This window comes from Seriola lalandi, unplaced genomic scaffold (assembly GCF_002814215.2).
Source record: "Seriola lalandi dorsalis isolate HSWRI2012SDOR001 ecotype SW California unplaced genomic scaffold, Sedor1 jcf7180002054302, whole genome shotgun sequence".
NCBI classification, from domain to species: domain Eukaryota; kingdom Metazoa; phylum Chordata; class Actinopteri; order Carangiformes; family Carangidae; genus Seriola; species Seriola lalandi.
The window spans coordinates 117,780-143,786 of record NW_019524855.1 but is presented as its reverse complement, the minus strand read 5'-3'; the positions used below and the strand labels follow the sequence as shown (position 1 = coordinate 143,786).

The window sequence follows — 26,007 nt, the reverse complement described above, 5'->3', positions numbered from 1 at the left end:
GATAGTCTTTGACTTATTTTCAGACTAGATCCCAGATGCTGGACCTGGGTGGTCACACCCATAGCGATGTTGCACAATGCCTGTTTACGGCCTCGCGTTTGTTAACCAAATATTGTTTCTGTGTTTGGCTGGTTCGAGAAGAAAATCAACCTTACGCAGCAGGGGCATTTAACTAATTGACCACATGATTTTACAGAAAAAGCCACTAAACTGTCATAGTGCTGTTTCCTTTCCAGATGTTCTAATGATGTTCTCATCAGCTCTCACCACCTCTGTTTTTCACAATGTGTTCACAGTGGGAGCCAGATGGGTTGTTCTCTTTCCGAGGGTGGAGCAGGATGGCTCAGCAGCATGGATGCAGGGACATACTGTGTTACTGTACTGGCCCCCGTTATAAGACAGGTCTGATCCTAAGACATTCCTGTTCGCAAGATTTTTTTTTTTGACAGTAAAAACCCTTTGTGAAAGTGAAACATGAAATATCCTTCCATTAAAACAGAACCTAAATCCCCATGTGGAGGATCCTCTGTTTATCACTCACATACACACTCTCCAGCTCTGGGAAATGGTCAGAATGTTTTTCTCCAGCAGACTTTTTTTTCTCTTTTTGATCGCTCATCGTGACATTTTGTAAAACCAGTAATTCCTGGCTGCTTAACAGATCTGGACCGCAATCCATCTCTGCAGTAAATACGGTGACTTGTGTTCATTTGTCAGGAAGTAATTTTTTCCAGCTAATCACTTTCACAAACTGAACTGACTGTTGAGGGTTAGGGTTGGCTCTGTCTGCAAGACACAACAGACTTCAAGAAACTCACTAGCCTAGCAACACTGAGGCTACAGACAAAAAGAGCCTGTGCAGTTGCAAAGTACGTAAACCTTTTCAAACATAATTTCCAGAAAGATTTTTTTTTAATACGTTATTTTTATGATATTTTTTTATTATTTTAGTATGGTTTCATAAATACGCTATTTTTGAGGCTCATCCCAATGTTTGAGTTTCGAAAAATCTGAAACAATAATTTTGCTATGTATCCCTTAGATTTGGTTTTTAAAGAATTGTTGCACATACCAAAAGGTTTTACTCTTTGATGGATAAAACACTATTTCCAAATTAGCTCAAATCTAATTTTGTCATTTACGTTAATTTCTTGTCACTTGTCACAACGGGCATATACACTGATACAGATCTTGGCAAAAAGATTTTTTTTATCAGTTTAGCATTAATAAGAATTTACTTTAAAGCACTAATAATGTAGCAGTAATAGAAAATAGCTGAAAATAAACCGAAAAGGTTTTTCAAATAAAAGTAAAAGTAATCTTTATCCATTTCCCACTTGCCAGGTAAAGTTATTTGTTCTGAATATTACACTGGACCCAGGAGAACCTGCAGGCTGTTGGTGGTGAATGGCTGATGTCCATGAAAGGCTCAGACGTGGTGTCAGCCTGCAGGTCTCTTTCACAAGCTCGAGTTCCTGTGTTCTCTCTGCTCTCTATAAGAAATGAATGGCCCTCTGGTGACTTGTTGATTTTGTTTCTCGCAGTGTGAACACACGGTGAAACTGACTCGTTCATGTTATCACTTAAATGCTACCAAGAGAGAAGCCTGGATTTAAAAAAAAAAAAAAAATGCAGCTTTTACAGCTGCATAACATTAACTGTCATATTTTACAACATCAGGACACACCACTCTGTCTGAGAGCCAAAAGCGATTTCAGTGTTCCCGTTTATTTAACCTTATCCGAGCTGATTTCAAACACAGCCTGTTGCATGGTAACAGGGGTACTGTTAAGCTTCTCGAGCACATCCAGGCCACTCCCAGGCATCCGTCACAGACCGTAACAAGCTGCTGAGCGCTGTTTGAAGGGTGCGTGTTCATGTGCTATACATGTTCAGCGCTGATGGATATGCAGTGACAGTTGTGAGATATGACCCGCTGGACATCCAGGACGGGGATTGTAGTGTCTGATGAGCAGCAACACCAGCCCGCTGCTCTCTGAACCCCCTTCTTATCCGCTGTTAGCGGCGGATAATGCAGCTCTAAAGCCTCTTGTGTAAGAGACCTGCTCACTGATGACTGGACGGAAGGGGACAGGGAATGACGTAAGTGTCCTCCCGTTCCTCTTTCCGTTCTGCCCTGATCTGTGATCCTGAGCGCTTGGAAGGTCAGCTGCTCAGCTCTGGTGACCCCAATTTCTTAAGGAAAGGTTTCCTTAGAAGAGTCACTGCCTGTTCCCTGCCCCCTTTTGGCGGCTGACCTGGAAACAGCGCAGGGAGCAGCTGACGCAGACAGAGGCTGCAGAAGAGGCACTGAAGGGCCTGAACTGCCTCTCTGGTTTTTTTGATCTGATGAAGGACACAGCTCCATCTGTTTCCTGCTCCCGAAGGCTGCGGTAGTCGCAGTCAGATCGGATGAAGATAAATGAATAAACGGAAGGATGAGTCATTGCTTTATGCTCATGTTTTGACAACTGCTTCTGCTCGAGCGCATGACACTGGAAATATTGACATGTTTGTTAAATGACTTCGAGGGTGGTTGTGAAGCAGTCATCGTTAGAAATGGGCAAACACAAACGACAAACATTTCTATCTTTTAACTGTTTAGCAATTCGACGTCGCCATGTGTACTCTGCAGGGTTCTATTGTTTGCTCCAACAATAAACAGGCCAACTCAAAATGTAGGACATAAATACTTGTTGTGCTCCCCTCAGGAAGCCGTTGACTTCTGAGGAGTGTCACCCCTTTCTTTACGCTCGTCATCCACCTCCACACTCAAACCCATCCGTCTCCTCTCTCTGCCTCGGTCCTCTTGTCTGTCTTCCCCCAGCACCTGTCAGCTCTATTGTCCTCCTCAGAAGAGGAGCAAACCCATACAGGCATGCTCCTGCGACCTTTCCAATGGCCCTCTCCCAACGGGGCGGGTGCCTTTGTTCTTTGAGCCTTTCTTACCAGGTTTTGGGGCAATCAGCAAGGGGGCATCCGTCTTCCCATTGAGGGAGGCGTGGTGCTCGCTGCTCGCTGGGTGTGATAATGGACCACACATGGTCGTGCTCCAGCGGCTCACCAAGACCCCGGGGCCTCGTAGCGTGGGCACAGGCCCCGGCTCTGCCTCCTCTATCCCTCCAACCCGACCCAGAAACCACTCTTCTTCTCTGCCTTTTGTCAGGGCCCTTTCACTTAGCCCGGGCTCCACCGGGCCCCTTTGTCCCTCCTATCTGGGGGCCCGGTGCCTTAGCGTCCACTCCCTCGTCTTTGTTCCCTCCACCTACAATATGCCACCAACAAGTATTCCAGAAATGCCATGAATGCAAGTCTTTCTATCAGTGTGAATGTGCCTAAGTAAAGAAGGGAGAAAAGGGGTTTTTGATTTTATGTTGCTCTGGAGGTTTTGCTGCGTTTATTGAGCTCAGCTGATGATGTGGATAAATTCATTGGGATACCAGTAATAAAAATAAATCTTTTCATACTTTTAAACGAGATTCTTGCCTCAAGGAGTTTCATTAACATTTTTCCTGAGTGAGGGATTGTTGTTGTTACGTGGTGCAGTTTCAAACATTTTCGTTCTAAATTAAATGCAAGCATCGCTGGTGAATTAAAACCTCATGCATGCTTGCATTGCATACAACTCAACGGTAGAGAGCACACCTCATTCCCAGCAGTCCCGAGCGGCTGAATATCCCCCATTATAGACCACATGAATCCTAGAAAGGCCTTTGTTTCTAGCAGACCTGTGGACATATTTATCATACTTGACTGAATTAAAGAGCCAAAAAAACAGGCGTCACGAGTCTGGATACTACATTAAAAACTTAATATATGTCCCTCTGTCTCCATGTCCACTAACATGTCTGACTTTGCAACCATAAATCTTTATATTCTGAGGCTTATTAAGTTTCTTTTTTTTTTCTTTTTATCTGTAGAGTGGAGCTTTTTGATGTTTGACACACATCAGGGAGGTTTTTTCTTCTTTCTTTCATTATATCGGAGGCCTCGCTAATTTAGAAAACTTCTGTCACGGCCTGTAGCGATGGTACCACCCTGACACTTTATTAACATGAGGCATGTAGGATGGTAATGATGTCAATTTAATGAAATCTCCATCCGTCTTTGGCTTGAATTTCACCGTATCCGTTTTAAACTCTAGAAAGGATGTCATTTTATGTACCCCATAAAATCATTCACCAGTTTTCTCCGGTTCACCATACGAATGGCATTGATTTGTTGGTGCTGCACCGCACAGACCTGTGAGAGTGAAGCATTACATGCAGTTGCTGGTGCTGTGGTCCTCTGCACCACATGGCCCTTTGTTGTTGTGCCGCTAACCAGGAATACAGTATGTGGAAACATCAAAGGGAAACAGCTACCTCTTGGGTAGCCTTAGCAAAAGCATGGGGAAGAAAAAAAAAAAACCAAACCCTGTTTTTTTTTTTCTTGTTTCAGTCATTCAGGTCACCATGCTGCCTGTAGTATTTGGCACAGTTTTTCACTAAGTTCAAGTAACTTCCGTTGGGTTGAAAAACTTCAATCTACAGAACTGGGCTAGAGTTTTTTTTTTTTTTTTCATAATATCAATCTGATCCGTGTAAAATTTCCAACCCGCTTTACTCAGCATCAATTTATTGCCACTAACTCTCTGTAACATCCAATCTCAGTCATGCCAAACTTTTATATCCCCTCATCAAAAAAATACGAGCTCCAAAACCTCCGAGGCCAGAGCACTGCCCTTACTTCCACATTTGTGGTAGGATTTAGAAAATATATATTTTGCTTCATGCAACACAGACTTCACGTAGGCTCAGTATTTCATCAACACCAAGGGCTGTTTTTCCAATTTCAACAAAAGCCTCTCAGGGCATTATTATTGAAATGGAGCATCTCTCCCCGTGGAGCAAGGTATGAACAAGAAAACAAGCAGCTGTCTGTTTAACCATCAGACCTACCCTCAGGACTGAGACACTATAGATCGCTGTAGTGTGATACCTGCTCTCCGAGGGGGAGACTTAGCAAAAACACATTGATTACTACTCACTTTGTCCAATTGATCCTGTTCACTTCATTCCACGGTAATTCACAGCCGCATCAACATCTGACTCATCAGGCTTTTTTTTTTCTTATTCATTTAGTTTCATTTCTTGTGTTGTGTATATATATATATATTGCAGAATGTGGCAAAGTATGAAAGCCGACCACTGCCTGTGTTGAATGAATGGTTTTAGGAAATCCAATAGTGCTGACTGTTGCTGTATATGCCGTATCTTAGTTTAGAATTCAATTTAGCCCGACAATGGGAACTGAAGAAAATTGCCTGTGAATGTTATTGACTCGGAGAAAGGAGATTAGCTGGGGGAATGTCTTTTGTGGTGCGCAGACAGGAGTGACAACACAATACAGAGGAGACATGAAGACACAGGAGGAAACATCACTGTTAATGGAGAGGATTTTTTTTTTTTCAATTTCTGGCCATTTCAAGGCACAAAGGCTTTGTTGTTAGATATATATACACTGAATTACACGTGTCAGGTTGGTCTTGTAATATCAGGAAAAGGAAAATCAATAAGTGATATCTGATTACACGCGTTTTGCTGAAATGCAATGCAACTACTTTTGATTTATGTATTTGAGAGATTCTACACTTTCTAAATGGAAAAACTAAATGAGGAAATCCAAAGTCTGTAAAAAAAAAAAAAAAGAAAAGAAAAAAAAAGAAAGAAAAAAGGCACGGGCACTGGTTACGGAGGCGGTTGGGGTTTGTGTGATTTGGTTGCTGTAAACTTTTAAATGCGTAAATGAGCTCCTTTGCAAAAATGCAAATTGACACCATGTGGAAGACAAAGCGTTTAAAAACACGTAAGAGGCTATGTGGGTTCCTCTCTGACATGTTTTTAGGTTTACAAGGTGCAGTCTCACGCAAAGGCAGGCGACGCTGAAGAGATTTAGGTTTCCTTTTGCATTGATGCGAGGCTTCAGGCCATGGAGATGGACCTGATGCACGGCTCTGCTCTCCTCGCTGTTTCTCCTCTTTTCTATTCATCTGTTTTCTCTCTGTTCAGAGTATAGCAAATAAGCATCAACCCCCTTAAGCTTATTTTTCCTGTTTACGATTTACGTTGCAATAAATAACAGATTACCATCGCGCCTTAACCTGATTTCCTCCCTGTGTAGCAGCTCACACTGGCCTCGGCTATCTGAGAACAAGCAAAAGTCAATGAGGCGGTGATATCAGCGCTATCAGAGCTGCAGCAGTCCCCGTCTGTTATTTTAAGACCTGTGCTCGGTACTGAAGGAACACCGAAGCCCCGTCCCTCCACGTTAACACTGACAGCCTCCACACATACACGTGGCTGTCGAAGGGGGCTCTCCATCTCTGTGTGAGTCTGCTACATGTGCCTTCAATTAGGGCCTGGAACTGGAGCCCAAATGGGAGAGTTTAAAAAAAGGCAGGGCTCAGAGCAGTGTGAGAACACTGGCCTGTTGTGATAGTATCTAATGAGATGACTCAGAGCTGCATCCTTGAACGTTGCCATTCATTAATGTAATGATTCTTTGTGTGTGTATGTGAGTGTGTTTGTATGTGTATGTGTGTGTGTGTGTGTCCCAATTTACCAAATAAGCTTTCATGCTTTCTTCTGGTTGCTGTCTTGTGGTGAGCAGTGGGAAACTACAAAACGTCAGCTTAAGAGGTTTATATAGAGCTAATAACGCTATGATCTGAAGAAGAGAAAAGTAATCAGTTGCTCTCTTTCTCTTTCCTTAATCTCCAGCTTGCATGCCTTCTCTTACACTGTTGGGGCCTTCAGCTGGTTGAGTCTCTCTCATATTTGTTTGTGTGTGATTGATTGCTCAGAGCTTCTAGAAAATAGCCACTAATCACGACGCCTGCAGGAGGGTGAGCTCCCCGAATCCTCTTGCGCTCAGGCAGCTACTTCACATTTAAGCACAAGAGCCTCGTAGCAGTGAGGAGAACTGGGACATGACACAGCTGTTTCAAATGCTGAACACATAAGATGGTCAGGGCACTAAAGATGTCTTCTCCTTTCTGCTCCACTGGCATTCTCAAAAGCTCTTCCTGCACTTAAGCCCCCATGCAATAAACATCAGTGAGCGGAGGGCCTCTGCAGTGATGTGCCATGATTCAGGCTCATCCTTCAGGGCTGATGTGCTCTGTAAAGCCCCTTCCATGCAAAAAGGTTTGAGAAGAAGGATGGCAAAATGCTGGGCAGGAGCTCTGTTCTGAGCTCTGGCTCGTACAGGATTTTTCCATCCTACACTGCTGGTCCCATCTGTCTGGTGCAGGTCCCACTGAACCCCTCCATGGGTCAGCGTCCTCCAAGCCCAAACCAGAGCGATTAAACGGCCCAGTGGTGGGCCAGGCCGGATGGGTCTTGCACGCAACAGGGCCACAAGCCGTGGAAGAGCTGCATTGGTCTCCCTCTCCATGTGAAAGAGAAGCACTCTAAACACGAGAGGAGGAACAAAACTAACTAATTTATTACCACATGGCCAAAAAGGTCAGAGCGTGACAAAAGCCCTCCTGTTGTGAGGAGGAGTGCTGTGGAGTGGCCCCATCCAAGCTGAGTCTGGGTGACTACCGCAGCATTAGACATGGGTCAGGCTGGGGGGAAACATGGAGGAAGAACTAGTTTGAGAACAAAGGCCTTTTTCTTGACTCTCGTTAGGCTGTGACGTTTATTTAATAAAACCTGTTTGGTTTAATCTTCCAGAAGCCTAAGAAGACACTGAGAAATTGAATTTTTCAATTTGGTGACCATTATGTGACTATTTTAAGAAATTCAACAAAATGTATTCAACATATGTCAAGTTCATTAGAAAAGCAAATATTGTGTCCCGTGGTGGTAATATAGCCTTATCAAGTGGTTATTTGCCCATGAAATCTAATTTGCAGATCCTAAATTCAATAGCAAGAATGCATTTTTATCTGCTAAAAATGGTCATGTTTGCAGTCAGTGTGCTGATGTTTTCTTGTGTTCATTTTTAGCTTCTTCCCTTTAAATTCTTGAAAAGCATTTTCCCTCAGCTATGTAACTTTTTTTTATTAGCTAGCAGTGAGGCTGTGGGTTTAGCAATATTGGTCTGTTGGTTGCATGTCTACTACTTTGGTCCATGTCAAAATATCTCAACAACTTTTGGATGGACAGCCATGACATTTAGCACAGACATTCAAGTGTTTCCAGAGGATGAACCTTAAGAAATTTGGTTATCCTGCAACTTTTCCTGTAGTAATATCCATGAGGTGCACATTTGTGTTTTTCAGTGAAATGTCTATAACTATCAGATGGATTGCCATGAAATTTGGTACTGATGTTCATGCACCCTCAGGATGACTTGTAATAACTTTGGAGATCTCCGACTCTTCATCTAGTGCCAAAATTTCCACCGGCCTCAGCTGTGTTTTGTGTTTAAAGCTAATAGGCAAATATTAGCATGCTAATGTGCTGAATTAATGTGGTGAACATTGTTAAACTTTAGCATGTTAGAATGGTTAGTGCAAGCATGTTAGCATGCTAATGTCAGCCTTTAGCTCAAAGTACCATTTTACCCAATACAGCCTCACAGAACTGCTAGCATGGCTTTTAGCATAGCTTGTTTCCCCCCTTCTCTCCTTTCACTTTTTTTTTTTTTTAACAGACAGGTGCTTGTGCGTCACTATGTGGAAGTGTAGAGGTTCCGTTTGAATTTCACCCTCAAGCAGTAAACCAACTCTTATGAAAACCATCTGAACTCCAGCTGTGGAAAGTTCTTACTTCTGACTGCCCAGTATGCTTTACCAGCGAGGCAGCCAGTTGAAGACAGTGGTAGTGACAGATACAAAGCAACAGTTTCTATTTAGCCAGAAGAAAACAGGAGTTAGTGCCTGAAAAAGAGAGGGGTGTGTGTGTGTGTGTGTGTGTGTGTGAGAGAGAGAGAGAGAGAGGGATACAGGGGTGACCCAGCAGCTCTATGCTGTCTGGCCACAGCCCTGCACATGCTGACAGATTTATTGGATACAATAATCAGAGTGTACTATATCACCCTGCTCTGCTCTCTGCACGAGCAGCTCCTGTAATTGGCTTTTACACCTGGAACTCACTATAAACATCACACAACTTTACACTTGGACTGAAAATGTGACTTTGACATTAACGTGATTTGTTTAGAAAGCTGTGATGTGCAGTGGTCGAGGATGCTTTTGTCTCTTTCAGTTTCTGGTTTAACACTGAAGAGCAGCAACAACATTCTCAGCCATTGTTAAATGCAATTAGACAGTATTTTACACTAATGAATTATGATGTCTCTGACTGTTTGAACTGAAGTTGTTAAAATAATTTAAGCTCTGGATATTTAGCTAAAAAAATAGTATTTAAGTGTTGCAAAACTGACATCATCATAAGTAAAGTAATGGAGATAGACTTCCAGACAGCTTTATTAAACAGGGCGGTGGCCCTAAGGCCTCTGCTGGACATTAGAAGATTGAGCAAGTCTCATAAATGCCCCCTGGCAACTTCACACTATTGGATTCAATGCTGAGCTGCCAGGATTCCTTCTCTGTCAGCCTGGTTGGCTGGATAGAAGTATGGCTCACTGGTTGGTTGGTGGGTTGGTTGGTTGGTTGGTTTGTGTGGCATCCTGGCTGGCTGGTTAGCTCTGGTGATCAGTATTCAGGCCATGCCCATACTGTGCCCGTCCCGTTTAGGACAAAGGGCTGATCAGGTATGCTAGGCAGCAGGCGCGGGTATTCACCGAGCTAAAACACTCTGCAGAGCTGGACGAGCTTGCCCAGCTCCAGACTCAGCGTCTCAGTGTCCCAGTGTTTGCTTGTCTACTGTGCCATGAAATGGAGTGAGTGTGTATGATTGTGCCAGTTGAGCAATGCAAATACCCTCCCTGAGGGGAAGACCTATTCCACTTAGTTAGGGAGTGCTGCCGGGTGAATTAGACACAGTGTTGCATGTTGCACTCTGTAAAACGCTTTGATCCCTTTTAACAAGCCTTTAGTGAGACTCCCTTTGTGCATTTTTTAAATGCTTGCACATCCCCAATATATGTATTTTACTGAAACATACGCACTTTGATCAAAGCTTGAGGTATTAGATCCAGTATTTGTTCATCCATGTGTATTTTTTCTTGATCAAATGGATAAATTGCATCTTGAAGAAATGTGATGTCGCAACAAGATATTTCCATAGCAGAGGAAAAAAAAATCCATCCAAAATATCAACATTAAATGTGAGGTATTGGTGCCAGTGGCTCAGATTCAAAGGGAAAATGTGTCTGGTTAGACTCACCGCCCATCAATATCACATACAGAAAGAAATGACCTGAGGGAAGGCGGGCAAATTTAGATGAAGCAGGCAGCAGAGGCACACCAAAGAGGTAAACACAACACTTAATGACACAAAGTAATATCGAGTGGAAGAATACTGAAGGGAAGAATTCTTCTTTAAGAGTACAGGGGACATTCAGCCTAGATTCAGCCCTAATTACCGTATCTCTGACCTTTATCGCCATTAACTCCTGCCACTATCTCATCCATCCTGACTCTCCTGCCTTTCATTGATTACCCTGATAGAGAGAGGCATCAGGTGTCCACAGCCTGTGATAATAGATAGATAGAATGGTAAATTTATAAAAGGTTAAAAAAGGTTAAAAAAATAAATAAATACATTAAATAGATTCAAATTCAAATTCACCTTTTTTTTAAATGCTGCAACTTTATGTAGAATTGCTTATTTTGATGGAAAATATGATGAACATGAGTATTATAGTTGTTATTTATATTTGTAGAACATGGGCCAGATCAAAATAGCCAAAATAACAAAAAAAAAGTGCCATGGTAAAAATTTTGCCTTGCGGTGAAAGCATTCGGCGTTCTCTTCAGTGCTCCCTGAAGCTGTTTTCTTTTATTAAGAGCTTTTACTACGGGCTTACAAATCGCATATGTCAAAAGAAAGAAAGCAGCCATTCATTCTTGACAATAGGGATTTTACGGCGGACTCAGTGGTGTGTTTGCTACAGTGAGCTACGTATACCCCACAACCACTTTTTCTTTATGTCCTCCTCTTTCATGTACTGTACACTGCCCCGTAGTTACAGCTAAAATATCAAAAATATTTAGGGACACTTTGATAGTGGTGTTATTAATTACATTTTAGCCTGAAGATACAGAGATAGAGAGCTCTGAATGTAAGCCAAAATAAATCTGGAACCTTTCTTTCTCCATGTTGAATGGGACCCAGGTGGGGTTTTTTTTTCTTCCCTGGCTGACCGAGTCAAAAAATGTTAATGCTTGATTATGTTTTATCTTGTTTGGCATGCATTGCCAATGGCTGGCAGCTCCGATCCATATCTCCACGCTTTAAGGAGCTATTTGTAACAGTACAGCAAATTATACTTTTTTTTTTTTTTACATAGTATGTCCCTTCACCTTCGTGTTTTTCATTCCCCATCACCTTTCGCATCTATAATTGTTGTATACAAATGAGTTTTTTCAGAGTTGGCTGAATACATTAATCACAGTACCCTAAAGACACAAAATAGGACATTGTTTATTTTTCATGTCATGAAAAGAAGTAAGAGCAGAAAGAATAATATTTTCTTAAATAGCCTATTAAAATTATGCCGTTAAGACGTATTTAGACTTATTTTTGTTACTATCTGGCATTCTAGTAAAGAAAACCTTTTAAAAAGTTGAAAATATATTTTAAGCAGAAGGAAAAGACCATTTTTTTCTATATTAGGTGCCATAAGTGCAGTGGAGGTATGCCATTAATGACCTGCTAGAATGCCCATGGGAAGAAACATTAGACAAAAGAGCATGCCGGAAACACTGAGCGGGCTACCCCGGTGTCTCTGTGGGCAGTCTAAAAATACCACTGTGCTTCTTTCAGATATTGAAGCCGGGTGATGACATATAGTTGGCAGACCTTCGATCACTTTCCCTAGACTCCCACCAGATTTGATTTTCTTTTCACATGCTGTCACAAATGGAAATCTTTATATGCTTTGTGTTTTAAAGGCCTGACTTTCTCTCTAGTCGTATACAGTGTTGTTGTGGATCATTTCTGGGTCAACAGGTTCACCTACCAGGACAAAAGGGCACACAAAGTTGATACTTGTGAAATTTAACATTTTAGTTGACCTTTTTTTTATTATTATAATCATGACTAAACCTTTTCCCCAACCCTCATCATATTGTCAAAGTGGCTGTTGACATACTTCCTGTGTGCTTCTTGAACGCCCGTCAGTTTGCTCCCATATTCTCAGCAATGTAAAGTGCCTCTTACTTTAAAACGAGCCTTGTGCTTTTCTCTTGTGTGATTTATTTGCAGACAGATGCCCAGCATTCTTTGGTGAGGATGGTTTTATGTCATTTTCCTTCAGACTTTGGAGGATTTTAGAAAAGGTTTTTGTGTTTGGTCATACAGCTCCATTTCACTCACAGCTCCATCTGAAATTCATCGAGGACTTGTAAAGGACGAATTGTGATGACATGTCCTTGGTTTTCAATCTCATCCCTAATATCCAGTCTCATCTCGTATGTGGTGCGACTTGCCGCCCCAGACTCTCCACCGAAAAAGCCAATCAATCTTCAATTTTAAGAGAGCCTTTTTACATGGGCTCCTCCAGCCATTGGACTTGGCTATTTTTCCATCATCCTGCTCGTGCATTCACATTATAAGTGAAACTGTTCCAGGGGTAAAGAGGTTAGCTCTCACATGATTATTTCTCAGATAAGGAGATAGCAGGAGCATTTTTCATGGTAATGCTTTTGAACTCAGCAAAAAAAAAAAAAAAGATGGGTTCAAGCTACGCCCATGTTGGAAATTGATTTTACTCTTTATAATTACATGGTCTACAGCTCTGTGTAAAGCCATAGTCCTTCCCCAGTGGTTCATTTATTCAAATAATAAGAAGAATATAAACAAGACTCTTGTTTCCATTTTGGTCCAAAAGAAAAAGTAAAAATTTGAAAGAATATCTTACACATGCGACAGCTTTGTGACAAACTGGGAACAGTCGCTGCATGGTAGAAGAAGTGGGCCATTATCAGGGTCCTGTGTTTGCTCTATGATGTGGTGCTAGAATTAAAGAAGCTGCGAGAAGAGTCAGTCAGGCCTTTGACATAAACAACAGACACTATGCTGCCTTTGTTTTCTCTCCTCAGCAGGATCACACATCTTTGTTTTGGTGAATTCATTTCAGAGTTGAGGAAATGTTAACTTTTCTGGGGTCTCTGGGTTCACCATAGTCATTCAAATTAGTGGCACTGTGTACAGTATAATGTGTACAGAATGCACAAAAGCCCTACATAATGTATCTACACAAATACACCAGCCTTTATTTGAATAATCAAAGAACTTTGCTCCCACACACACACACACACACACACACACACACACACACACACACACACACACGAAAATGATGTTTCTGACTTCACTCTCTGTTTCAGTCCATATTGTGACAGGCAAACAGATTGTGACGGATCGAGGCGCATGACTGAGATCCAGAGAAGCTGTGGAGGAATTCAGGGTGGCAGCAAGAAGTAGATGATTGAGGAGCAGTTATGGGAGGTAGAAAAGTTTTCAGGGCCTTCTCTTGTTAGCAGCCACATGATCCCCTTGTTCCTCTGGGAGTGTGCGTACAGGCTGGCGGTCGGGTGGGGGCAGGAATGTGCTCCCGGCTGGAAAAGGTTTGCAGTGCACGGAGAGGTCCTCCCGGCCGCCAGCTCCACTGAGAAATGGGCCCGGCCGGCCGCAGAAACTCAATCTTTCTCTCCAGCTGGCCCCTGAGCTGGTAGAGGATGGTGGTGATGATGATGATGATGATGAAGGAGAAGTTCAGCGGATTAATGATGTGCCATAGATTGGGAAGACTCACCATGACTAGTTGGAGTATAATGCAAACGTGTTAAATCAGCTGTGGGTGTATCCCTTTCATCTGCTGTGAATGGGTTCAGAGGTTACACCGCCTTCACCGCGGTCCTCGGTTCTCTGCCTCCCAACCGCAGCGCGTTCGGCGCTCTGTTCGGCGCTCTGTTCGGCCTCCGTGACATATAAGAAGGAGACAATCTGAGAGGTGAACCTCATGCGCGGCGACTCAGGAAGCCAGGGCCATAAACGCAGTGGGGCTTTTTGACTGACTGGCACTGGCTTTCGTCTGTGCTTTTTTTCTACCAGAAAAAAAATCTGGTGTGGTTTTACAGCAATATATAACATATCTGGCCTCGCTGGCTCCTCCGCAGTGTGCAATGGAAAAAGAGCGCACTTGTCTCCAAAGCGGCTTTGAGATGTAATTGAACCATAATGCCTCTTATGTGAGCATCTTGCGGTGGAATGAAGATCTCACTTGACAAATGGGCCAGAGAAAATAAACTGGCATATCTGAGTCATGAAGTGGAGACTTGGGCTACCAGCTCTTAAGCCTGCCGGTCGGAGGGCTGGAGCCTCCGTCGGTCTGACTAGAGAAGGTAGAGAAAACCCAATCATCTTTTCGCTGACATCCAAGGCATTTCTATTATATCCCAGCTGATTATTTCTATGCCCCTTCCAACATCCTGAGGCCAGGTGCTATTTATTTCCCTTAGATCCATCATATGAGCGGCTATTTCTATTCGAGAGTCAGTTGATTTTTTGATTTTTTTATGATTTGATGAATGCCGCCATCCCTGCTGCACCACACCGAGCTCCCCCATGAGCTTTCTGGTATTGAGAGGTGGCAGTTGTTCAGCAGGCTTTTGCCAAAGTAAAGTGTTATGCTTAAGAGCTTGAGAACGGCTGAGGAAGCAGTTCATTACTCGTGAGTCAACAGCTTTTTCACTTCATTCGTTTTTTCTCACTTTAATGTTTACTTTAATTCATAGATAAAAAGAAAAGGAAAAAAAAGACTCCGCATATTTTCTCCACCCAGCTCTCTTTGAACTAATTGAGTGTGTTGATTGTGACTGCCGTTGAGGACACATTACAACCCGGTGCTCTTGGCTTGTTATCACGTGTCGTGTCCCATCGATCACGCGTTTAATTACAACACCTCTGCTCTGCTAATGCCAACCACCTTCTCTCTGCGGGGGTCTCATTCTGTCGCCTTCAAATCATCATCAGCACCACCATCTCCCGGTGAAAGCAGCGGAGTCCTGTCACTGTGTCAGACACCTCATCGCACGGCAGAAAAGATAGGGGGGAAAAAAATATCTAACACTGAAGGACTCCTGTAGAGAGAAACGTGCCTTTTTCTTTTCCTCTTCCTTGACCCCTGCTGGCCATCCCCGCCACCCACTGACGCACACAGCTTGTGGCTGATGTAGCAGCATTAGGTTAGGTCACGCAGGTTCGTCCCTAACAGAAGGGAAGTCAAACTGGCCTCATACTCAGTAGCCATGTCTGCTGAGGGGGCAGAAACTACACATATGGTGCTTAGAAACGTCCTTAAACACGGACACATCTCTCTGTTTTGCATCACTGCTGCTGCTGCTGCTCCCCAGTCCTCTGCATGCGGCACACAAACTCAGAGCTGCCATGTCGATTGTCACCCCAGGTCGCCTTCTCTAGAAGCTGCATTTTGCCAACATGGCGTTCCCCTGCTGCGTGCCTGTATTTGTTTGTGGTTGAGGGTGTGGTGCTCTTGCTTAATCTGCTAGTCCACAGCTGTAAGAGCTGTGGCTGCGGTGGTAAAGCTGCCCAGACCTTGAAGCTGGCACTCTGATTTTCTGTTTGTGAATGCCACGTGACCAGACTCTCTGGGGGGAAAAAACTGTTAGCAAATGTAAAGTTACATTTCACAGCAGCCTATATTTTTTACTTAGTCTGCTTGGGTAGAGAATAGCTGTGCATCCTCATCAGAGAAGCTGCAGCGTGTTGCCAGTAGAATAAACACTGTTTTCAGATGTAGCTGTTTTATTGAATGTGGCAGAGCGGTGAAGTGGTCAGACAGTGAAGCAGTGACATTAATTGAATTGACAGACAGCGTTCAGTGCTGCATCAATTATTAATCTGGTCCATCCAGCTACAGTACACTAACCTTTTCCTTTCTCTTTACAGCCGTGCAATCAAGACCAATCAGGACCTGCTTCCAGAGACCCCCTGGACAAATATCTTCTACGATGACTTCTGGGGCACCTTACTCACGCACAGTGGCAGTCATAAGTCTTACCGGCCCCTCTGCACCCTCTCCTTCCGCCTCAACCACGCTGTGGGTGGGCTGGACCCCTGGGGTTACCACATGGTTAATGTGGCCTTCCACGGAGCTGTGACAGGCCTGTTTACCTCGCTGGCTCGCCTGCTGCTAGGAGGAGGCCTGTGGAGCCTGTTGGCCGGCCTCCTCTTTGCCTCTCACCCCATCCACACCGAGGCGGTGGCGGGCATCGTGGGCCGGGCCGATGAAGGCGCCGCCCTGTTCTTCTTGCTGTCCCTGCTGTGTTACATACGTCACTGTACGCTGCGGGGCCACGCCGGGCCCTGGCGGCTCGTAGCCTGGTTCCTGGGCAGCCTGGGCTGCGCCGCCTGCAGCATGCTGTGGAAGGAGCTGGGAGTGACCGTCCTGGCTATATCCGCGCTGTATGACGTCTGCGTTTTCCACAAGCTCAAATTGCGACAGGTCATCACGCTGCTCTACAAGGTAAACAAGTTTGTTCTCGGTCCGTGGAGCTGCTTTTTCACATGTATCTGGTTTCCTGCAGCCGATCCGCGAATCTGGCAAACAACATAGGATATATATATATATCTGTGTGCATGTATGTCTACAGTTTGTGTGTTTTGTTTGCTTTTCATCACAATATAATTTGAAAAACATTCGGAAGTGTATGAACAGCTGTGTCATTCAGGTCAGATTGTTGTGCTTTCCATTAAACGCAAGGAAGCGCGCATGTGGGAAAGGAAATCAAACAGAATATTTCTCTTTGAGTCTGTGCATGAGGCACATTCAGTAATGATGTATTATAGCCTTAGCCATGTAATTCACCAATTGATGGGTATTCTGAAATAATCCTCCACGAGGATGATGAGTATCATTATGGCAATAAAACATGAGTAAGGCTTTTATTTATAATCCTTATGAGCTTAACCTTTTCAGCCTCAGGACTAAAGTGGTAACAAGGTTACAGTCTGCTCTGTTACATCATTTCGTATCATGCAATTCAATTCCAAATCTCTGCCTTCAAAAGTGACATACTATACATTATTTTCTTCTCTCTGACAGGAGTTTCGTAACAAACATCCAAACTAAAGATGGGTTTACTCAGTGAAACCAAATGAGAATGTAGCTAATTGCTCATGGAGCCATTAGTGTTTATCAACATCTTTATAGAGCATAGTCATGAAAAGTGTGCTGTTAGCCACATGTCACACATTAGCATTGGAACAAATCATCATGAGCATGTGTTTTCCTCCTCCTCTTTTTGTGCACTGTATACATGTTTGTATGTGTGTGTGTTTGTGTGTGTGTGTGTGTGTGCGCCATGTTTACTTGTATATTCACATTTCACACAGGGACACAAAGAGAAGAAAATGAAAAACATCTTTCAAAAGAAATAGCTGAGATAACAAAAAGTGATGGCCACTTTATATTATCTTGTCGCTTTTGAAGCGTCCAGCCATTAAGTAGCCCTTTTCCCCAACAGCTCCTGTCAGAAGTATTTACTGTTTGCTGTCCAGGCAATGTGACATGCGTGACTCCCTACACATCATAACAAATGCAACAGGACGTGTGCACAAATGTGACAAAAGAGCTCCAGAGCAGCCAATCAGCAGCCTGGCTATCCGGCACTCCCCCAGCACGAAAACAACACTATGAGAAAATGTTATGTGGTAAGGAAGGGTAGGTGTCAGCAAATACTAAGAGAGACAGAAACAAAGAGAAACTGATGTGCAGATCTAATCCCGCCCTTTAAGTGCTCATCCTCGGGTGGTAATAAAGACGGAGGGCCTCTGCTGCTGTCTTCTCCACACTGTCCTCTCATGATCTAAGCCTTATCAGCCTCCCTGTGTCCTCTGGAGTGCGGCCCATCCACCGCTGCAGGCAGACAGGCCCTCTAATGGCTTGTCAGGCACGGCTGGACTGGAGAGGAAACAGGGCCAAAAGAGCTGAAGGAGATGATGCGTCAGAGCTGACAGATTTTCCACTTTTTTGATTGAAAATCTACAAACCCTGCTGATCCAATTGTCTTTGGAAGAAAAGAAAAAAACATGGACTGGCAGATAATTAATAATTCTGGCATGGAGCAGGCCCTATGGATTTCTTTCATCCCTTGCCATTGTGGTTAATGAACTTGGCAAGTGTCTCCTCACAGCACTTCCAGAGTAGCTGGTTTCCACACTGTCTCTCTGATGTTGATGATGGTTACGATGCAGTTTTAAGTTTTAGTCTTAACTTTAGTTGAATGGCACCTTTCATGCAGAAGATGCAGATTAAAATGACATAAAACATCTTTAAAAGGTTGTAAACACTTGAAATTTGCAAACAATTGAAACCCCAATGAAACAGTAGAGGCAAATGAAGCAACAAGAAACTACATGAAAGCAGATGAGTCTTAAGATGTTTCTTCAAGGAATTTCCAGAAGTTGAATGTTAGTTGAATTTGGTCAATACACTGCCTCTCCGTATATCTCTGTCTGAACCATTGGTACATTTCACACTGTAGTGTTTGATGATCTAAAGCAGCAGCTAGCAGGACAAAGGGAAAGACGGCCGACTAGATTTGGTGATGCTTAACCATTCAGGGTTCAGGGTTCTATAAACTAGTAAAACTTTACAGTTCTTCTTTGGAAAAAAAGAAAAAAAAAGAAGCATATTCTCTTTTACTTGTTTTGGTTGAGGCTCTGGCAACACCCAAACTTTTTGTCAGTGATTGAACCTGTTTTGCACTTAAAATTCTCTCTGAAGCTGCAATACATGGCTTGATTTGCCTAACATGCAGCTTTCAGCTGACAATTGTCTGTCACACTGACAACATAAAAGGAAGCACAGACAGAGAGCTGTCATCATCACCTCAATCCCGTTAACTTTGGAGGTTTCCTTCCTGTCTGCTCGCAATGTAATGGTTCTCTGCGATCTCAGATTCGTGTGTATGAGTATTGTGACCCGATTTGTTCCCGTCATGGCAAACAGTCCACTAATGCAGCGTGTACATTCATCTCTCTCTGTCTCTGTGGAGGGAGGCAGTCACTTTGACTGATGATAAGCAACGGGAGTTATTCCTCAAGGCAAGTTGAGCTTTCAACCGCCTGTGTGAACATTAAATTCTGTACAGAGCTGAAAATGATCACAGTGAAAATAAATACACCCCCACCCTCACCCTCAAGTTCAGGCTTGAGATCTATCAGGTGCTGAAAAGTTGGCTGCTAACTCCCCCTAACCGAAGTGTACGAATGGGAAAGCGGCATTGTTACATTAATTTTCTGTGATAAGAGGGAATCCAGGCATAAAAGCATGAAAAAGGAACTGTCACCGTGTCTCAGCTCGTTCCTCGTTTGAGAACGTAAAACCCATGCTTCATTTGGACTAAAGAGACCGGCTTGTTGCATGACTGACAGGCCACAATGGGCCTGCGCTACGTTTTATCACTGAGCTCTCCTCTCAGCCGAAGTCATTTGACATTTAACGTTGGAAATGGTGAAATGGGCCTGCTTATCTGATTGTGGCCCACAGTCAATTACATTAGAGTTTTATATCAGCTGCAAATCTCCCATTGTGTTGTTACGGCTTCTGTGTGCGGTTTGAAGGTTACAGACTGAGAGCTTCACTGTAATTCCATGTAGGTTCATAATTCATTTCATCAAGACTTTAACTGCAGACTCTCTGCATACAAATCAAAGGGAAGAGGTAATGCATGGATATTATCTTGATTTATTGCTTATATGTTGCATGACCTTACATTTGCATAACAGATCTGGGAACAGTAGAATAAAAAAGCTCTAACAGCATAATTTCTTTAAGGGTTTTAGCAAAAAAAAAAAAAACAATTGTGGAAAAAAAGAAACATTTTACATTAAAGCACGCCATATTTAAATTAGGTCAGGACATACTGTCAGATTGAATAGACTATAATTCGTTTGTGTACTGCACATGTGTCTCTTCTTGCAGGCTTTTGTCTGTGTAGTGTCAGAGTTTACATGGACCCACTTCTTCCATTCATCATATTTAATCATCCCTGGGCAACACTGAATCTTTAAAAGGGATTAGACAAACACACACCAACTTCATATTCTCTTTTGAATATTAAACATTTGCCACATTATGCAGCACATTCAGCATAAACACTGATCTAAGTATGGTACTGTCTCTCTTTGTGTTCATGCGAGCAGTGCTGGCTGAAGGTGGAGAGAGGGAAACAATAGTGCCCAGACAGTAATTGAATAAGCACATACTGGGTTAACAGTGACGCTGGAGTCAAAGCTCTTGGCATCCTCTGGCATCCAAACTCTGCTGAAAGCTTTTATTAAGAGATCTGGTGCAACCTTTGGATGCTTGAGTGACCTTTCTAAGGAAAACAGTGCTCTTTAAATAAACCTGAGTCAGGACTTTTATAAGATATTTTTATGAATAAATACATAGAAAAAAAACACCTCTTCCTTACAGAATAAACCTACAGTGAGTTACAATTTAATTTTTATGACCCATGTCCTCGTATACACCTTTCAACAAGCATCACACCCGTTCCTTTTCCTCCCTCCAGTCTTTAGTCTGTATGTTAAGTGTTGAACCCCTGGTGGGTTACTTACACAGTTGATAACCGGTGCCAGTGTAAGTTTACAGTTTACAATGTGTTTTTAATTAGTTCTTTCCAAGACATGTACTGTCTTGAAAAGTGAGAAAAAAAAACATCATTAACTTGTTTACTCAAGCCGACCTTTACAGTGCTGATATTCAGCAGTTGCCTTTGAGCCTGATTAAAGCGTTTATGGTCATGTGTTCTTATGTATTGAGCAACTCCCAGGCAATGAGTTTATTGCATTCAAATGTAACATAGTTGGCAGCAGAGAGTGTGTGTGGTGTAACCACAGTTTATGTGGAAAAATCGTGCTTTTTTTTTTTTTTTTTTACATGCTTTTTCCTGCACAGCATTAGTTAATAGGCTCATTTTCAATAAGAGATACTGAAACACAATTAGAAAGCTTAATGAAGTTGAGGAAAGAATGCTTTTTAAAGTGATCTCACTGTGTTTGTTCCATAGCATAAGGCAATAAAATGTCTATCCTGAGGAGTTCCTTCTTTGTTAGTTGACCAATAAAATAAATGCTTGGAGAATTAAGACAGTGAAATTGGCCAATAAGCCAGCTCCAGCTCTGGGAAAAACAAGAACTGTTTGGCCGTATAATTCTCTGTAAACATCTTCACTACGATTTTACATATTTTCTTTTAATGTGCAGCTTTGTTTCGCCATTAGGGTCCATTGTTTGAATGTAGATAGTCCTGCCCTTATAATGTTACACTCCTTGTCCACATTTTTAACCAGAAAGAGAAAGTGTGAGTGAACTCTTTTCACACTGGGGAAACAATACTGATTATTGATATGGACATACAGTACAAGCCAAAGTCCCTGAGGGGCTGACACTCCTGACATGACCCTTAAGAGAACAACACTTTGAAAACACAATACAGAAATACGATGCTGTTGAAAGTGTAAACTGGATAAAAAGAAAATATCTTGGTGATGTCATGTCAATGCTGTGCATCCATCAGTACCTCCTGAACATACCAGGGATCACATACATGTTCGGAGAAACTTGAGATGTTCCTCTGCGATTGCTTTTGTTCTTGTCCAACATCCGACGACTCAACCACTGGAAAATGATTTCCAAATCTGGGACAAGACCCAGCTGGCCCTCAGTGAATGTCAAGCTTACACACTTCATCTTTTCACACCTACCATTTTCTGTTCACACTTTGGCTATTAGTGCAAGGTCACTGCTTAAGGTGTGTGTAATTCGTCAGAGTTTACCTGGGCTGGGAGCTAAGGTGTCATGGAGCTGGAGAGGCTGGAGAGGCCGGCAAGGTCTGACCTCACGGATGTCAGAGATGGAGCAGAGCGGGGGAGGGCAGGTGTGAAATGGGAGGTCTCTCCAAACATATGTATGTGTGCAGTGCATGTTTACATGCTGAGGTGTGTATATCAGCTATAGACCCGGCGTACAAAACATGACATCCATACATAGCCTTGCTGTGCATTAGATGAGGTAAAAGGGAAACACAGCCAGCAACATACATTCTTACCTGGGGCTCCACAGATGCTCCTCCATGCTCTAATGGCTCCTGTCACTGTGTGATGGATTGGGCCTGGTGGGCTCAGCTAGTGCCCCCTGCCCTCACACACCTGCCTCTCACATGGGGATACACACCACCACTTCTGGTCTGGGTAGGGAGATGGGCAGTCAGCGGCGTGCATGATGGAAACACAGTTATAGACAAACGTAGGTCAATTCTTAGGTTGTACAACTTAAAGCAAGAGTTCAACATTTTGGGATATAAATGCAAATTCACTTTCTTACCAAAGGCGAAGATCAACGCCACTCTGTCAGTGCTGTTAAATATGAAGGTGCAGCTAGCGGAAGGTTACCTTAGCTTAGCATAAAGAGTGGAAACAACAGGAAACAGTTAGCTTGGAGTCTCCAAGAAAACACATAACTCTTCATAAAATTAGAACGTGTATTCTTTGGCTACTTTATATTATATTTCATACGAAGCTACTTAGTGAACTTTAAAGGTGTTGGGAGCCAGATCTTTCTACCACTGAACAGAGCCAGGCTGTTTCCAGTTAGCTACTAAGCTAAGCTAACCATTTGCTGACTTCTCATCTATTTCTTAGCAAGAAAACAAATATATTTCCCAAAAGTCTTAAAAATATGTTTTGAAACTGGATACAAAGGGCGCTGTTTCTTCATCTATCAGTCCTATTTTTATTCTGAACAAACAAAGGCAGCAGTGTAACAGAGAAGACATTCCACACACAGATGATTGAACAGGTCTCTCGACCCCTGAATGTCGTAGCTTTGGGGTAAAATGAGGCAAGTGCAGCCACAGTGATGGAAAGTGACTTGAGCTGGGTTCGCTTCAGCCTATACCGTTCATCAGGCTTAAGCGAACCTGACAGGCACAGTGCCAGCGACAGCCCGCACTGTGACCCTGACTTTGTCCACTGTGAGAAGATGGAAACGCAGAGAAAGAATGAAAAAAAAAATCCCTAAAACACAGCCTCATGTTGGCATAAAAACAGATGCCAAATACAGCATGAGGCTTGAAATTTTTCAGATTGTTCCTCGCTTTGCTTCTTGCCGAGAACGACTGCACGCCCCTTCTTTTTATAGCCGGCGTGTCTGAGAATCGATAGTGGCATGTTATGTAAGACCTCGGTTCTGCAAAGGAATGTCCCATAGCACCAGTGTCCTGTAGTATCGCTCTTACACATGCATCGAGTTGTCTTAATAGAGACGCGTGTAAATTTGCTGGTTTGTCTGTTTTTCCCAAAGTCATTAAGCTTTCACAAGGGATGATTGATTCACCCACAAGTATTACAACAAATAACAGACACAGTAATGAAATCCCCTTCATTTTAAATAACTGAGACGTGCATTCAGTGTATTTTTTCACAACCTCTTCTTTCTTCAGACAGTTCTGGAACAAATTGGCCTCTTTCTTCTAACTCATTCTGAGGTCAATTGATATTTCAAATTTAAAGTTTTGTTAACTCTAATTTACAACTTCAACGCAAGTGAAATATAGTTTGGGCCGTTGTTTCAGTTGCTGACCATAGCTCCTATTTATGGTTCCTTTTTATGGTCTCCGCAAATAAACTGGCATGTAAAATCAGCCAACCAGAACTGCATTACCGGAGACTTCCAGCTACTATATATCAGTATAAAAAAAAGCCTGTTGTCAGGTCTTGTATGGACATATTGTGTAATTCTGAATAAATCACTTTCTTGTAGAAGTTTTGTGAGTTATTGTTATGTACAGCTCAACAAAATTTGTAATATTAAAACTGGAACGGTTCAAAGCCTGTCATAGGGCTTTGAATGCTTTAGAGTGCTCTTGGGGATTTTTGTTAGTTAGTTGTTTGTGTACTTACTACAGTAAATACGGCTTTTAGGAATCCTAATCAAAACAAGCAACCAGATACCCATGTAAACTGTATAAACTGCTGCCAAAACTGTTGAGTTGGATAAGAGAAATGAAATCATTCAGATACAGAATGGGCAGACTGCCAATTTACACAAACACAGGAAAGGGAAACAAATTAAGTGCTATCTGCAGACTCTCTCTGCTGCATCATCTCGTCATGTTGCGTAATATGCAATATGTAAAATGACTGTGTTCACAGAATGCATCTTGAAGGCAAAATGGTCCAGTCTATTACCTGAATAGGTTGGTGATTTGCTGGAGTGCTGCTCTGAGTCCCAGTTGAAATTCCCCCTGTGCATGTTCCTACAAAGGACCACTGCATTTTCCCAGCAGAGGCCCGATGATCACCGTGGGCGCTCCCAGCGCAGAGGGAGAGAACCGAAGAGAAACAGGACGTGTAGAAAGAGATGGAGCAAGAATGTGTTGCAGAGGAGGGGAGAGACATTAATGGATGGGGCAGCCAAGGGACATAGAGACAAAGAAAATGAGAGTCTGCTGTAGATATTTTCAGGAGGTGAGTCTGTATGAAGTGCTTCTGTCAGATGGCCTGTCGCTGCCCATGAACCATCAGCCACTGGGTGCTCTATTTCAGGATACAAGGACTAGAGAAAATGCCAAGATGGTGTTAAAGCCTTTCAAGCATGTGGGGGTTCCTCTCTGAACACACATGTCAATGTAACACATGACTCTTTTATTTCTGTATTAATAAAAGATAGATAGATAGATACTTTATCTATCTATCTATCATCTATCTATCTATCTATCTATCTATCTATCTATCCAGCGTTCTTTCTTTAAATGCACTCTGTCCCCTACTGTGCCACCCTGGTTTTTCACCTGTGTCTGTTTTTCAGCAGGATTATGCAAAAAGTACTGAACCGATTTGTTGGAGGTATGAGTATGAGCCCTGGAAGAAGCCATAAAACTTTGGGACTGATCCAGATCATTTACTATATAAATTAGAATTTTTTCTCTGAAGTCTGGTGTATGTTTGTCTGCCTTGGTGGAAGTTCCCTGAGAGTCCTTCTAGTTGTCTAATGTTATAATTCTTATACACTGTGGTGATTTAATAACAGTACTATTATTAGCAACAACAGTTTTCATGTTCCACGCTCTCTACATGAACTATAAGTATAAGAATAAGATTAGAATTCAAACTGGGCCGCGTTATATGAGATAATAATTAAATTTAGTTGCTTTTCTTTCTAAATTCTGAGTCTGAACTCAGACAAACTGTAACCAGGATGCGTTAAATATGGATTTTTAGTTCCAGGAGTGATCCACTGCAGTTGCCACAGTATTTATTGCAGGTGTGATGCACATGGCTGACCTTGTCGGCCCATTATGTTTCAAGTGACGTGTTCTACTGATAGGAGAAACAGTTGTGACATGAGGATTTTGACTTGATCTCAGTGCAGACCCTGCAGATGTGTATGGATACAGAAGATAAATGTTATCCTGAGACGATATAGCAGAAGTACATTTGGGAAACGAGGCTCGTGTTACTGTGTGTGCTTTTTGAACAGCTACTTTATCAACTAAATTGGGAAATAAGTGTATGATCAAGAATGTGTCTCTGCTCTGAGAAAAACACAAAGAGGACATTGTAAATTTTGAAGAATAAATCCATGAAGAGATCCATCCATGGTTGGAATCTGAACTAGACTCACTTAATTCACGTCTCTTCTTCTTCTATAATTTCTCAGTTTTACCCAAAGTGTCACTTTAGGTCAGCTGCTACCCTCTCAGATTATTTTAATCTCAGTGAGCAGTGAAGAAAGGGATTCATATGCAGCCAGACAGTTCTGAATGCAGATTGTTGGGCACGCTAATGCAGCCATGAAAGACTTGACTGCTGCTGTATTCCCGTCATCTCTGCTCTTACAGTACTCTCTAATT

General features: G+C 42.7%; 1 protein-coding gene across 1 annotated transcript in view; it reads left to right on the top strand.

The window, feature by feature from the left end:
* Positions 1 to 26,007, top strand: part of LOC111655071 (protein O-mannosyl-transferase TMTC2-like) — an 89,223-nt gene that overhangs the window by 25,623 nt on the left and 37,593 nt on the right. The window contains exon 2 of the mRNA XM_023406318.2: positions 16,035 to 16,611. Within this exon, the coding sequence (XP_023262086.1) occupies positions 16,035 to 16,611 (577 nt within the window). The remainder of the gene's footprint in view (positions 1 to 16,034; positions 16,612 to 26,007) is intronic.